This window comes from Saccostrea echinata, unplaced genomic scaffold, assembly GCF_033153115.1.
Source record: "Saccostrea echinata isolate AGI-Se365-2 ecotype Australia unplaced genomic scaffold, CSIRO_AGI_Sech_v1 ptg000025l, whole genome shotgun sequence".
NCBI classification, from domain to species: Eukaryota; Metazoa; Mollusca; class Bivalvia; order Ostreida; family Ostreidae; genus Saccostrea; species Saccostrea echinata.
Window position 1 is genome coordinate 24787150 of NW_026889774.1, and position 16759 is coordinate 24803908.

Here is a 16759-nt window from a genome sequence, read left to right on the forward strand (position 1 = left end):
TTTATTTTATGAGGGATTGTTTCTTGTAGTGGAAGGGTATTAAGAAGAAAATTTCTCAAAATCTACAGAGTGATTGATTTTATTCAAAATGTTGGAAAGTTGGCCCTAAATATTTATATTCACATAAATTTTCACATTATTATATGCTAGGAATGTAGGTTTCAAATATTTTGGACCAAATTTTACAAATATTTTTCAACATACTTTGCCAAAAATTTCAGATATATTCAAAAAGTCAGAATGAAAATTAACTGGTAATATGATATATTATATAAATGTAGATATAACAAATTTCAGTCTAACAAGCAAGTCTTATTATTTTGCAAAAAATTCAATCGTAAATGTAAATGATATTCTTGTTTAAGCTTAAACCTCTCTTTTTTTTCCATAAGAGTACCTGCATGATAGGTATGGTTGTCTACAGCAACCAGCCAAAGCTGCTAGCCATGCTCCCAGAAATATTACCGTCTTTCTCTCTTACCGATCCTTAGACGCCTATCAGCAATCAATAGAGAGATGCTGCAATATATAAAATGGCAGTCTGCTTGTGTATTGGCAGGTTCTTTTTGATATCAGTGACAGCAAAGGAGGGAAAATTCAATAGTTACACAGAGATTTGTTAATCTAGTGTCAGGAATCGGTATTAGCTTGCAAAAGGTAAGGGAATTTATATTAAATCAAATTATCTGATTTTCTGAGTTGAATAATCTTTATGACACGTCAAAGGACTACTTTTGTTTAACAAGTACGTGATCAAATTTTATTAATCAAACGTGGATTAATAAATTAAACCAGTCAATGTGATTTCGAGAGAAAAATAAATTCTTGCATTCTTATATCGTAAAGTTAAAATAAGTAACTTTTTTGATTGATAAAAAATATTTCATTCAAATAATTGCCTCAAAATATGTCATTCTACATACCTTTAATCGAAATTAATTAAATTATCTTAGAAATTAATAAACTATGATGGAACATAAGAGGCAACGCAATTATTTTTATGCCAGTGTTTACTTAACATCTTGTTATAACTCCCTATACTTACCCCGTAAGTAAACATTCTACATATAAATTCGTAAAAAGTGATTTATGTAAAGTATATCTTGAGAAAGGGTATTACATACGTTTATCAGACAAATGATTGTACACTCAGAATATTCGGACTTCAAATCACAAGTTTTCTGGAAAAAATGGATGTTCTATGTCGTTTTTACAACATCGACTTTAGATTAGATATATTTTGACTATCAAGTTTGATAAGATATATTTTAAAACGATAAAGACACCCATTTTACTGATTAAATGTACTTAACTGGCAGTTAATCATCCATTCAATACTGCTCTCTTCTAATCACGACGCGCCCGTTATAAAAAAGATATCATAATAAAGATATCTTAAAAACTACGTATTACCACGAAAATAATATTTTTTTTTTGTTTTTTTTAAATTAGTCTTGCTTGCTTTGACTATCAGCTCCACATGAAATTCAAATTCATTTTACCAAAAAAAAGGTATATGAAAAATCATTTCATTTAGCTTTTGATGAGAAGTAGAATAGAAGATATTCCATTTCCAGCTTAGTATTAACAAAGAAAAAAAATTTAAGAACTGCAGCTATCAATAAATTGAAGTTTTTGTTTTGTGTAACATTGTGATATATTGTGCGAAGAATATTGAATATTAATAAGTGAAACACATTTTAAAGAAAATATTGAGTACACACCAAAAGACAACTATTTACGTGTAATGTAATAACAAAGCTTTTCCAATCGCAACCATCATATGGCTGGTGGTCTGGAAGCAATAAGGTACGTATAATACACTTTAATTGTTAATGGGCTTTCAGATTTTTGGATCCGTGATTAAGATCGGGCTTGAAGAATGTTCACTTGAACACTGAAATATGGAGACATTTGACTCGTCCTTAGTTTATCTTATAAATCGCTTTTAATACACTAAAACATTAAGCTAATTACACAGGTAATACTGAGCGTTTAGTTAATACCGTCGTAAACCTTTCCCAATCCCCCGGACGATTTACTATGTATAGCAAACCCTCCGGGAATCCCGGACGATTTACTATATAGTAAATCGTCCCCCCATGGAGGAAGATACACTATAAACTATAAAGTATTTGTTTTGCTTTAAACCTTCCGCTGAACCTGATCGGTTTGGAATTTAATGAAAGGGCGTTTTCAACATTTACTACTCTTTTAAAAGGAAAGTGTCGGCCCAGCTTTAAAAAATGTGTTTGTTTGCCCTGATAAAAATATTGGGTCGGTTTGTATGTAGGTATTTTTTTTTTCAACATCAATCTGGATTTTCAAAATATTTTGAAAACTGAAGATACATGTATTAATAGAAGTTTTATAGTTGTTGACTTGATGAGAACATTTCGGAATGAATAGAAAAAATAATTTCCGAAAAACAAGTTTCAAGTCGGGCCATCGACAGGGGGCAAACAGACAATTTTTGAAAGATGGCCCCATTAAACGTTTTTAATTAAACTATAGAAAATGTTACATTTTGATGAATTGTGGGGTTTTAATCATACATGTATATAGAGAAAATTCCAAGTGGAAGGGGGGGGGGACGATTTGCTATGCATGGACGAATGTTTAAAGATTCATCATCTGATAGAATATTTACTACTATGGTAGACTTGCCGAAGGAATTTGTTTTACTATACATTAATTATTTGTTTGCAAGAGAGGGTTTTTATGCTGAAGGTTTATTGTAAAGCATCTGTCATCTGCATTTAATCAAATAATAATATAAAAAATATATGTGGAAATCGACGAGAATTGAAGAGGGAGGGAGTAACTGAATTATGTGTTGAATTTGACCTCAAATTACAACACTAAGATAAAAAAAACTAAAGATTATTCACAGGAACTTACTATTCTATACTCCGGATATGTATTAATGAAATGAAATATGAAGATATCCAACAGTATAATCAAGCTGTAAAATCCATTGAATCAACACAAATCGGGAGCAGAGCATACATCGACCTCTAAAAACATCGGAGGTGGGGTCAGATGCCATGGAGGAGTTAGCACCCCCTATCCACCGGTAACACCCGACATGTGCTCCTTGTCATGATCGGGCAAACGGAAATCAGTGTGAAAAAATGGCCTAACAATTTGTATGAAAAACGACAGTCAAAATTTGACTTAATGATAGGTTTCCTGACAAGGTCATTGAATCGACAATAGAGTTTGTGAAATATTGACTTTAAATGAGACTATTGATATCCTTGTTTCATCAACTTATTTGACAATAGATTGCCTCGTTTTAAAAATTGTCCAGGGGTGTGCAATTAGCATCGCCCGACGCCCGGGGCTACCATTTTTGGGGGTCGGACTAGTAGTTTCCTGCACGGAGGTAGCCCCTTGGGCTAGTAAAAATTAAAACTACCAATGTAACACATGAAAATCAATATCGGTATTTTCACTCATTTTTTGCTATTAAATTCTCAAGCAATGAAAAATTTTCGGCAGCATGCTCCTATTTTTCGCATATCTCCAAAATCTTATCAATTTTGCAGTACCACCTGACTTATTTACTTCCAAAAACGATCGTTTTTATCTAATCCGAATTTCCTCTATTCCTCTGTTTATGGTAAATACACATGCAGATATCTCATTAAATTATTTGCGACCACTCAATCAACTGAAAGATAAGTGTTATGTGGTTTACATAAAATATATTTCCTGCAAATTTAATGATTTACGATAAAAAAAAAAAAGATTTTCATTTCATTTTAGATTAGATAATTTATTTGAATTCATTTTTATTTACTATCATAATTATTTATTTATACATGATTTAATTTTACTAGTGAGAATTAAACTTGGTGAGAATTAAACTTTAATTTTAAAAAGAATGACATTAAAACCCTGACTTTTTCAACAATTAACTATTTTCTTTTAATATTAGTTGTGACTCCCCCCCCCCCCCCCCCCACACACACACACATTTGGGCTAGTAACTTTTTACTTGGGGCTAGTAACTTTATTGCTGCCACTAGCCCGTGGGCTAGTGCTTAATTTTTTTAATTGCACACCTAGAGCATACACTTGCGTATCGAATCAAATGGGAGACATGAACTCCACATGCTGGTTATTATGGTATATTGCTACAAAAATAAGGGGAGTTGACGATAAAAAAGTTAGAGTCATCACGTTTATCATAAAGTTTGTTGTTATGTTACCATTATCGTTTTTTTTTCCTAGTAAATTATCCAGATGTGTTAGAACATACCAAACTCGATGAAATAAAATTCGAAATTTTAAGTACATCCCATTTTAAATGTACATACACATTGTACATTCATTTTTAACTATTAAAATAAAGAGTGTCCGTGGTCAAAGCGTAAGTAAAATATCCAGGATTTTTAACATGCTGATAAGTCCAGTCGATGATGGTCATTTGAAACTCGTTCCAGGAGTGCTTATACAACAGTACGAGTAGACAAAACATAATCGGATATAGTTACCACACCAATTATTTTAGGAATGACTCTAATTCTTGGCCAAATTATTCGAGTATAACCTGGTTTGGGTCAGTTTACGCTTTATAATCCGCGAAGCGGATTATAAAACAGCATAAACTGACCCAAACCAGGTTATACTCGAATAATTTGGCCAAGAATTAGAGTCATTCCTTATAATTTAATTTTAAAATCATTAAATAACTAAGGGTGTAAAATTTCGTTGCTTTTTATTAGTTCAAATTGGCCGCTCAATAATACAACCGTAGTAACGGAAGTGATGGGGAGGGAGGGGAGGCAAAAACTGATACATAGGCCTAGCGGCAGCCTTGTTATTTGTTTACATGTGGTAAGATCGAATTATTGTTAAGTTAAAGGTACATTTATTAAATCTGGAATTTTCCATGAATCCCGAGGACTGGAAATGAGAGGATTGTATGGATACAGATGATTCAGCTGGTTGTTGGGGGGGGGGGGGGTGGGTGTCCCCATACCAAACCAGGTTATACAGGGATAATTTGTTTTCTTTTTTGGATATTAACCAATCAGAGGCTAGAATACAAACAAAATTAAATTATTATATGATAGAATAATTCTTATAGCCCTTTGATCGACTGAAATCCATAATCGTAAATCACACTAATTTATGTTCACCTTTACGAGAGCGTCCAGGTTAATTTATAACATTTATTTTCTCAAAAATAGATCGACGACTTCAAATTGATACAACTGGTTATGAAAAGTTATTTCGCCTGCAACCGACCTCATTTACTTTTTATACGTAGATAAAAAATAGATCATGAAATTCCATATTGATAACGTGTAAGAAATAACTTTGAAGAACCTTTTATGAAAAACCGCAAGTACTAGGGGCGTTCAATAAATAATGCCATCAATCAGATTCCATAAGACCCAGGGTTCAATTGATCTTTGTGGGGTTTTTTCACGCATGATTTAGCCCATAATCTATTAATGGTCATTTACTTGACCGCGTTTCTTTATCGAATACTCCTCTTAGATGCTGATATATAGCTCCTATTCGAGATACTGCATGAAAAAATACCGGTAAGTCATCTTCCAATGTGGCTGAAAGTAAAGGCTATATAAAAGCGTGTCAGACTGGATAATTTTCTGAGAATTATGTATATCACTGAAAAAAGATTACAGGCGAGTGAGCAGATTCAAAAAGTAGGCCTTAAGGATTGTGAAGCACATCGCTCACCTGATTCAATATGGCCCTGTTTTTCTTCCGCAGTTTTTTCATATATATATACCTCTGGAAAACTTGGAAAGCCCCACCCTTTCCCAGGGGATCATGATTTAAAAGAACTTGAATCTACACTACCTGCGGATGTTTCTTTGTCAATATGACTAATCATGGCTTTGCTGTTCTTGAGAAGATTTTTAAAGAATTTTACATATATGTTCCTATTTAAGTCTTTGATCCCCCATTGTGCCCCCATACCCCCGTGGGTCATGATTTGAACAAATTTTAAATTTACACTATGTAATTATGGTTTTACAGAAGTCATGTCAAAAAGCCTAGTCTTTAATTTATCGCAAGGAACAGATGTACAAAGTGTTAAAAAGTCATACATTTTGATGTTATTGATTTTCCGAAAGGTCAAATCAAGTTTTGAGGGGAAGATCTAGTTCCTTTCTCTACAACTAATAATTTGTTCAGAACATGATTACAAACACCAACTTTTTAAATAATTAAGAAAACTAGTAAAGATTAAAATTCGTAAAAACCATTGCCATTTAGACCAGTTTTTATAAAGTAGTTGATAAAAAAAAAAAGACACATAACCTGGCTCAGAAAAAAACTCAAACAAACAAAAATTGCCTAGCTTCTGATGCTCTAGTGGACGTTGACGACCATGGACCTATTTTCAAAACGAATTTTGTTCGGATATATTGTCAAAATTAATACACACACATAAATTTCATATGGACAAGTATAATCAGAGATAAAGCAAGAGGAAATTGAGATCAGTAAGTAATATCCATGAAAAGGTCCCATTTGCAGAATTAAGCTGTTTATACCATGTGATCAATAGATTAACAATCGTGAAACTTAACCATTAAGAGATTAGAAACTACAAAAAGAATTTTCACGTTTCATCAGCTATATCGTTTATATTTTCTCTTTGCAGTCACTATGTATGATGGGTCTTTTGATGGTATATTGATCACTCACATCCAAATGATCGATGCCTAGTATCGTATATGTGTTAAAAGTTGGTGACAAATTCCTACTGTTTTCCTGACAGTTAAATTTGGGGGTTTGAACACCTTTCAGACTTTACATGTTCATGGTTGTAAACTAATGCTAGCTGTCCAATTGAATTTCTTTGCTCGGCGATTAGATATCAAGGTCTGAGTAATGTTTAAGGTGAAGATAACGAACAGTGATTACTCTTATAAAGCAAGTACCGTCACAGTGGCTCAGTCGGTAGTCAAGACCGTTCGCTGGGTGATCGGAAGGTCATGTGTTCGAATCACGGCTGCGACTGACCTAAGTCGATAAAAAAAATAGGTAGCAACTGTTCCTTCGCCAAGCGCTCAGCACTTTGAAGTGAAAGTTGCGGGTCATTCGGATGAGACCTTATAAACTTAGGCCCCGTGTCACGATGGGCGTTGGCACGATAAGAACCCTCACTGCTCAAGCCCTGAGTGCCGAGTAAAGGTCTAAATTTGAATCCTTCACATGTATATGGTGACGTCTCTATATGAGTAAAACATTCTCGAACGATACGTAAAACAACAATCAATCAATCACTCTAAAGCAAGTAAGCAAAAAGATTGTAAACAGGGCCAAAAAATGGACACCAGACTTTGGATTAGGAGCAAGGAGGAGAAAGCATCGTAGTCAATTTAGTATGACCTAAAAAATAGTAAGAAACATGTCATATAAATTCTACTCGAAGATAGTATTTACAAGGTCATGACAACGACCGCAGAATTTGCGAATTATTACTTAAACGGGGTTGCTGAAATCCTTGTAACATCAACTTATTTGTTAGTAGCTTGTATGATCAGACTCACAGCATGCTCTTACGTACCGAATTGGTTAATGCCATATGCAGGTCATGTCGGAAGATTGCTAATAAGGGAAGTTGACGGTGGAAAAGCTGAAGTCATCCCCTTTGTCATACAGTTTAGTTAGTGGTCTTTATCGTCTAAAGTCAGTAAAACATCCTAATAGGAAACAAATGTGACAAAGTCCGTAGTGTCTTTAATTTAAAGTTCACAGGGATATATCGAGAAAGTAACTATTATTGATTAATAAACCATTGTCGACATATATAAATGTCGAATTGAAGGCAATTGCAAAAGTTTTTTTTTTCTTCTCATGAAGAAGTTTCTGAATAAATTCTGAATAAATGAATACACTCTGCTTTAATATAAATAATAAAGGAGCACAATTATAGCCTAACAGAATTCCAACAGATTGTTGGAAGACCTGGTCTCTAAAACTGCATAGATATTGTCAATGACGAACTTCAGCCTCTTTATTTAGATCAACTTCAGAGTACTTGTATGTATAATCAGAATGATTTTTAACAAAATTATTCTGTAGATGATCAATCACAAGATATGAAAATTTACGAGTTCATTTTTATTGAGGAAGCGGATGTCTATGATTTTAAAAGTCTGCTTTTTAAAATTATCGCGAGAAATGGCTGAAAAAATCGTAGAAAAGTCGTACGTTTTGATGCTTTTAATGTTTTAAAATTTCGATATTTTAAATTTTCCAAAAGTATTTGGGAATTTTTTTTTTAGAATCCATATTTTATTCACACCATTTCCTGAACATGTTGTAGCACAATACGTCTGAAGTTTCTACTTAACACAAGTTAATACTTTGATGCGAATTATGGATAGAGGCTTGGTTAAACAGTTGCTGGATTCTGCAATATATCTTTGTAAGGATTTTTAGTAAGCTAAAAATTAGTCTCGGTAAAAATGCTCGCATATTTTACAGAAAGTAAGCGTGATAGTTATAGTGGATTTCATGATATTGGTCAAATTAATATTTTTCAATTCCTAAAATCTTGTATTTTATAAAATTTGATAGGCATTTTACATATTTCTTGCTATTTGGTACAAATTTTAAATGCATTCTCCGACAAAATGAATTACATGTACATGCAGTACCAAAGAATTTAAATTAAGAATTGTTATAATCAAAGCTTGATATCACTATTAGGATACTATTTCTTTTAAAATATAAAATAATGGAGGAAAAATCATTCTGCGTGTGCCAGATTCTAAAAATATACATAACAACTATGAGAGATCGAGAAAATATAATTTACATCAGATACCAGCTTTGTAAAATGTTAATATATACTGTCGAAAACGAATGTCAAATCCTTAGCGAAATTAATGATCTTAAAATTCAAAGATTAGAATTCTATTCAAGATGGGGTAGTATGTTATAAATCCAACTTGATATGTATATAACTCACTTTACGGTATTTTTTAAAAAATAAAACATGGCTGATTTGTTGTATTTTTATTTCATTTTTTTTTAAATTGATAATCAGCACATAACTTCCTACAAGGGCAGATGTAGAAGTGTTAATTCTGTGAAAAATGGACCAAAGGAAACGGAAGTCAAATGATGTCTTTAAAATGAATACACAAACTAATTACATATATATTAAACGTAAAGATATACAAGGGTCAAACATCTATTAAAAATAATAATTTAAAAAAATCTTAAAAAGAGATCATTTTGAATATCATCAGTGATGCAGAACATGGTTGAGAGGTTTCACACCAAGTGGATAAAAACAGGCTTTAATTTAAAGTGTCATAATTTATTTGTACGCTTACAAAAAAACTGAGAACCTGAATTAAAGTTTAAATCAATTAAATTTTCGGATTTTCTTTTGGATAATCATGGATGACACAGGGAAATTGAATTATTTTAAAACAAAAATTTTAATTAATTTTTTTTTCATTTTTCTAAAGATATATATATATATATATATATATATATATATATATATATATATATATATATATATATATATATATATATATGAAGAGAATTTATTTTTGTTAGATATGGTAGGGAGACTTAGAGAGTAAGTGTCAGGTTTCTTCCCCGGTAATACATGTTATATCTGATATGTGAAAAGAGATTTCACGATTTAATTAAAAGAGGAAGGGTTTACACGCAATTCTGGATTCACTTTCATGAAATTCCTGCTTACACTTATTTCCAGTTACAAATACAAAACAAGGGTGTCTTTAGGAAATCAGAAAATGTGAACCCAATTGCTGCTTGACGTCTATAAAACTGAGAAGCGAATGAACAGAGCAACTCACATTGTTAACGCGCTCGATTACACACTTGCTTCTCTTTCTGTTATTTTGTTTGGCACATGACAGTTTAGTGGCAGCCTGGTAATTCAAAACGTAAAAATGACCACATCCGTAAAAAAGAGAGAGGGGGAAAAAACAAAGCAGAAACTCTGAACTTCAGTGTGATAAGAAACACTGTCTGCTACCCAGGTGTTTTGGTGTCCAGTAGCGGGATTCCGTGACTAGTATCGGAATAGTAGATTCATCTCGCCTTGAGGTGTTGGTCATTCTCCGTGAGAGGAAATGATTTTTACTTAATCATGTAACACAGGAATGAAATGTATCATTCCTTTATAAAAAGATCCATGCAATCCAGAGAATACCACTTCCGATGGAATGGCTAATTAGCAAAAAAGACACCGCAGGTGTTTTTTTTAAAGCAAAATATAACATTTCCGTTTTTCAAAGCAATTTCTTTAAATAGAAAAAATACCATCGTTGTAAAATGCTTGCTCCTGTACATTCATTGAGAAATATTGTTAATGAATTAGATTTAGACCTTAATGTACAATTAATTGCCATTTCTTTGTGGATTCTGGTAAATCATAACTAATTCTAAATTGGATGTACAGTAAATGAATCAGATTGCTCCCGAAAAAAAACCTTCACGTGTCAGCAATTATCAATCGCAGGATGTAATTTTCATGTTATACCGGGCGCGTAGTACTGGGTGATCTGGTGCTGTTCCCCTTATTGCTTTTTTTTGGTATGAAAATTTCATTTGAAGCCCGATTAACCCAATCCCCCACTTAAAAGTTTTTGCATGCCAAATATTTCAGGATTTATTTTTCTTAAATATTTTCCGACCTGTCCCACTTCATTTTGAAAATAAGGATAAAAGCTTAACCATTTGCAATCACCCCTTTGTCCAAATTTTCTTTCTCAAAGAAATTCTGCTGCTTTTGTATCAAACCAGTAGAATGAAATATGAAAATTACGAAAGGAATCATACTCCAAAGTCCATTTAAACAATACAAATTGTGAGAGAACGAACATGGACATCTGAAAAACAGAGGTGGGATCCGTGAGCATGGAGGACTAAGTATCCCCTTTCGACTGATTACACACGCAATGTGTCCCTTGTCATGATCGGGTAAACGGAAAAAAAATCAATTGAAAGATAATTTGAAAATAATGGCTTATTAGTTTGAATGAAAAAAGTCAGTTATCTTCGACCTAACGGCAGATCCTATTCGTAAACAACATCTTTGAATTGATCAAAGAATTTTTATATGCGAAATCTTGACTTTACGCGAGATTGTTGATATCCATTTATCATTAATCTATTTGTCAGTAGCCTGAAAAATGTTCTTACGTAGAACACGTTTTTGCTTTTCAAATCAGCTGGAAGACATTAAAATCCATATGCATGTGGCAATGGTATACTGCTACATAAATAAGGTGGTAATCACATCTGTCATGAAGTTTAGTTATTAGCTTGTCATCAATGTCTTTCTCTAGTAAAATATACACATGTGATTTAACAGACTCTGTGGTGTCTTTTATTTCGAGTTCAGTGAGATATATCGAATCAGCTTTAGGATGAAAATGAATACTGTTAATTGAAGGCCACATCAAGAGACTTTCTTTTTACGTAAACGTTTTGAATAAATTCTGTTTCATAAAAATACAAAAACAGGTCTGCTAATCATGAGACACAATCACTACCCATAGAATTAACTTATCAAACATTTCTAATTATATTAATCCTGACAGATATTGCTAACATCAAAAAGACCTGAAGAAGGGAAAAAACTGTTATCCTTCTCTCAACCGCAAAATGAACACTTCGCCCAATATGAACATTGATCTTTGATCAAATTTGATATAAGTATATGAGTGTGAACACTTCACAGGCAAATAATTGTGTTCTTTTTTTTATGCTTTCCCTACATATTTTCCTATCGACAATATAGTAACTCCTCCTGGCGAAATGCAATCTCTCAATATAAAAACGGATTATACAGGTGTGGTTATCATTGACATACATTGGCATAGGTAAAAATATTTATACGTATTATTATTTCATATGAGCATCCTGCATTTCGTGAAGTTTGACTTTTTCAGTTTTGGTTTTCATTTTAGTCATGTCTCTTCCGATTAATGAACAATCTTACGTCACTTTATCTCATATTAATGAAGCATCTAATCAAATATTTCCTTTATTGCTTATAATGAAAATATTAAAAGAATTATATATCTATACAGAAACATGTGGAATGGAAATGAACAGCGAGGTAACTTAAATAAATCACGGTGTAGAAAAGTCATTCAATTTTGCCTTGTTGATCTCGCAATCAAAGCAAACACACCAAAGTCACCAACAAACCAATCTGAGCAAGATTGATGCCAACAATTCATATAATCCGAGGACTATCCTTAATAAAGCAGATCGGATAGAAAACAAGCTTTTGGTTATTTTAATCTGCTGTGATATTAAAGTCGAAAAATAAGATAATTAAGTACGGCTTTGTAGTTTGATTTGATTCTCTGAAATACGAGAACGTCGTATTGTATTCCAAAGAGTCAGTGACAAATCTAGAAAATTTGTCAACATGAAGAATTTTCTTGATTGTGTGTTAATATTGTCCTTAGGACAATTACTTACATTTATTTACATACATATATGCACCTCTAGGTTGTAAGGATGGAGAAGCTGTTCTAACGTATAACATGGAACCCCCCCACCCCCCCACCCCCCGAAAAAAGAAGAAGAAAAAAATCTATTTTGTAATGATAATGAGGATTATTAAAGAAGTATCACACACACAATTTTCACGCAATTAGTGTTTGGTTTGCGCGGGAATAAATTGAGAACTGCATTTTAAGGTATCACTTTATTAAGGACCATTCAAAATGAACTATAAAAAGCCCAGTCTTTCCATATGCACTGTAAATTGACAATTTAATCATTTTATCATTACTTACACTTGTTAAAACTATTTTTTTCTCTGGAAAAAGTGTCTATCTAACAATGATACTTAAACATGGCCACGTATGGAAAAGGAAAAATTCAAGAACCTACAAGTCTTACGGATTCGCTTCAAAATTGCATCTCTATTTACCTGATCAAGACAAATTAAGGAACTCAGACTTAAATGTGAACGATCGAAAGAGGATGCCTACTCCTCCGTGGCACCTGATCCCACCTCAGGTGTTCCCAGGGGTCCCTGTTTATCCTGCTCTCAATTTTTATTTTTGTTATTGGATGTTGAGATTGATCACTGTCTATTTCATTTGGTCCCATAGATACTGTTGTAAGATGTTTAAAAGGTAGAAACAATTATGATAGACGTTGAACTTTACTCGTCAATTTTGTGTCATGCAAGAGTTTATTTACCGATTTTAAAGAACGATTTTTGTAATGATATATAGTTATTTACTATTATTTTCTAGTAATGAATGTACCTCCGGGGTGCACGAAATGAGTAAGCAACAGAAAGTATCTTTGGTTGAAAAATAACAATGTGAATAAGCATCCTTATTCCAAGTATTGTTATAAAATACAAGAAATTTCGTAAAAAAAATATGTGATGAAGGTTTTAGCAATATTTCATACATGCAATACAAATACTATACTAACGGTGTCTTCATTTATATTGTAAATTACACTGGGGATGAATGGCTGAAAAGCGTAATGGAACCATTTATGATATCTTGAAATATGATTCTTCCGTGTAAGATACAATTCGTGTTCATCTAAAACAAGCTTAAAAGTTGAACCAAAACGGCATATAGAAACTTCAGCTAAATCTTGCTTAACAAACATTTAAACAATAAATGCATTAGGGCAAAACACAATAAGGCCCATTCCCTATGAGGGATTTTATTTGATTTATAAGATCTATTCTCTTTACTTGTACACTCTCCCGGGAACGGTAAATGGGAAATGATTGTCAATTTGTTTGTTTTCCTATTAGTTTTTATATTGATTTACCATTTATTGCCATTTCAAAGATGTTTTTGTCTATCTAGGTAACAAAAGACAGCTCCAGGTTTGTGAACCTCACAGGGAACCGGGGACTGGTTCAATTACTGCAAAATACCAGAGATGGAGACCTTTTACCAAAACACGTCCAATTCTACCCATAACAATGGAACAATTTCTCCTAAAAATTACTCAGAAGACCTTGCTAAAATAGAAATCATTCTGCAAGCCATCATACTTTATATGGCCATTTTTGGAAATGCAGCCGTCCTAGTAGTATTTCGTGTGAAATCAAAAAGACTAAGCAGAATGCAGTGGTTTATCGTACATTTGTGTTTTGCAGACATATTTGTTGCATTCTTTAACGTTCTCCCACAATTAATATGGGATATCACATTCCGTTTCCAGGGAAACAATTTCCTTTGCAAATTGGTGAAATATTTTCAATTGGTGGCCATGTATGCGTCTTCATACGTGTTAGTTGTGACTGCATTAGATAGATACATTAGTATTTGTCACCCGCTGACCAGCCACACTTGGTCAAAGCGACGGAGGGCGAATCTTATGGTCTTCGTGGCTTGGCTTCTTGCGTTATTTTTTTCTATTCCTCAGCTGTTTTTATTTGCCTATATGGAAACTTCCCCCGGAAGTGGCGAGTACGACTGCTGGGAAACTATGAGTGACGGAGACCCCTGGGAAATACAGGCATATTTGACATGGATTTTTTTGTCTATTTACTTCATACCATTTCTTATTCTTACATTTGCTTACACACGGATTTGTTACGTTGTCTTTAGTAGTGTATCCTCCAAGGAACAGGTCCGGGTTTCTTTTAACACAAAATCCAACGGTTTCAATAAGAGAAATGATCTACTGACTAATCCTCGAGCGCATACCCGCTGTGCCTCAAAATCCAAGAAAAAGACAATATACTTGACACTCACAGTGGTATTGTGCTACTTGATTTGTTGGGGACCTTTCTTCATTGCTCAAATGTGGGCCGCCTATGACCCTTTTGCACCATTTACAAGTAAGCATTGATACGATCCTCAGTTTTACTTCTTCTTCATAAAAAGATTGAGTGAATAAATGAAAATTCATGGTCATGTCTTATATGATTCTGTATTAACAGAGGAAATCAAGTGGTGAAGTCAAGAGAAAATGCAATTTCCTTCGATCATCAAAATTAATAATTGTTAAGCATTTCTCAAACAAGTACAAGAATTTTAAAATGAAGTTAAGGAACTACAGACAACAATGTATAAAAACCGTTTTTGACACACACTTTACTTTCTCATGAACTAGATCATATAAATATTAATTTTTGTCTCGTTGAATTTAAAATTTTTTTACCGACATTTTTATCTTAAATATCCATTCAGTCAGTACCTTCAGGAATATCAGGTAAAAAGTTCATCATGTGTTAGATAAAAATGGTTACGAAAGTTTAATGATTAACGATATTAGATTGTAGAAAAAATTGCGTCGTTATGGAAACATAAAACTTAACAACACTGTCAGTGGGATAAGCAGTCTTGAACGATCCACTGAAAATAATACCAAATTACTTTTTTCACTCATCTATTCCTACGTCATTATAACCGTAAATGCATGAACAAACAACAAATAAGATTTTTATTGCAATTTCCAAATCTAATAGTTAATCTTCATGTAGTGTTCCCCTCATAAGCAATTTTAATTATTTTTTTTTTAATTTTCATTCTTATTTAAGAACATTATTGAAATAGTAAAAATTTCTTTTCCATTAGGTAATAGTCCATGTATTTATTGTTTTCTAGAAAGAGACTGATTGATGCTTGTATCTCAAATTAACTATTTTTTCTAAGTCAAAACTTTAGATACCTAAGTCCTTTCTTTTTAACAGTGGTAAAACGTCCATTCTGTAATTTTTCAGGTGCATCATTTGTAATCATTCTTCTGCTGGCTAGTCTTAACAGCTGTACAAATCCTTGGATTTACCTGGCGTTCAGTGGTATGGCAACATGCTGTAAAAAGAGGAGTCCCAAATCACCTTACCCACAGTATTCTCAAGCAGGAACTAACCAAACCTTTGTCGAGTTCGATTCCTGTAGTACCAGAGGATCTAAAAACTACGAAACCAAACAGATGATTCCGATTCCGATCCCGATGTCTGATAAACCTTCATGAAATAGCTATATTTAATGATTGATGTGAGCGTTCGAACACTCCCAGAACGAGAGTCATCATTTTTTTAAAAAATAATATATATGTATTTTGGAATAAAGCAGAGATTATATAATTTTTTTTCATAAAATGTATGAATAAATAAACAAAATCTGGCCTTGTCTACTTAAAAGCAATTTACAACAACCTTAATTATTCCTCGAAATACAATGTACCAATTGTGCGATTAAAATCTTTTTTATAGAAGTAATACAGTTAATGTAAGAGTTCATTTTACACTAGGGGATAATTACTCCTTATTTTCTTACAAGAAATGGAAAAATAAACGATCTGGGATATTTCAATTTACAGATTTGATGCCTTTCTTTAGCTTCAATCTTACATTTTAATCAGATTTTCTTTCACTTGGAGGAGAATCAATATATTCCTTTTATGTTCAGAGTGACGGTTTGCGTTATTATTTCAAAAATTGTTGGTCAAAATTTAAGATCAAGTATTTAACAGTCTTAATATTTCATCCAACAGATGAATAGGCACTCCATAACGCCTTTTAACATATTTCAAGTTGTGTTTGATACTGAATTCAAAAGGGAATTAAGGGGGCTTTGTACTCGTTCTTTCTGAGAAGTTGCATTTCATTAAATAAATTACAATGATTACTTAATTAAAGTAGTCATATGACAATCTTATTAAATAAAATCGGACAAAAGAAACTATACAAATCTATTTTTAACCCTAGTGACGGGTTCCGAAATTTTCATGGGTTTCAATTGTTCTTTAATTTGTTAGA

At 32.8% G+C, this 16759-nt stretch overlaps 1 protein-coding gene across 1 annotated transcript; it reads left to right on the forward strand.

The window, feature by feature from the left end:
• The first annotated feature begins 452 nt into the window (after window positions 1-452).
• LOC133192766 (annetocin receptor-like) lies at window positions 453-16215 on the forward strand. The gene is made up of 3 exons (XM_061328776.1): window positions 453-657; window positions 13851-14833; window positions 15719-16215. Exons 2-3 carry the CDS (start codon window positions 13927-13929, stop codon window positions 15970-15972), a joined length of 1161 nt encoding a protein of 386 aa, XP_061184760.1. The 5' UTR covers window positions 453-657; window positions 13851-13926; the 3' UTR covers window positions 15973-16215.
• Window positions 16216-16759: the final 544 nt, after the last annotated feature.

Bases quoted from the DNA above. Each gene is read 5' to 3' on its own strand.
- LOC133192766 (XM_061328776.1), top strand. From the start codon at position 13,927: ATGGAGACCTTTTACCAAAACACGTCCAATTCTACCCATAACAATGGA. The intron at 14,834-15,718 runs GTAAGCATTGAT...GTAATTTTTCAG, and splicing joins CCCTTTTGCACCATTTACAA to GTGCATCATTTGTAATCATT.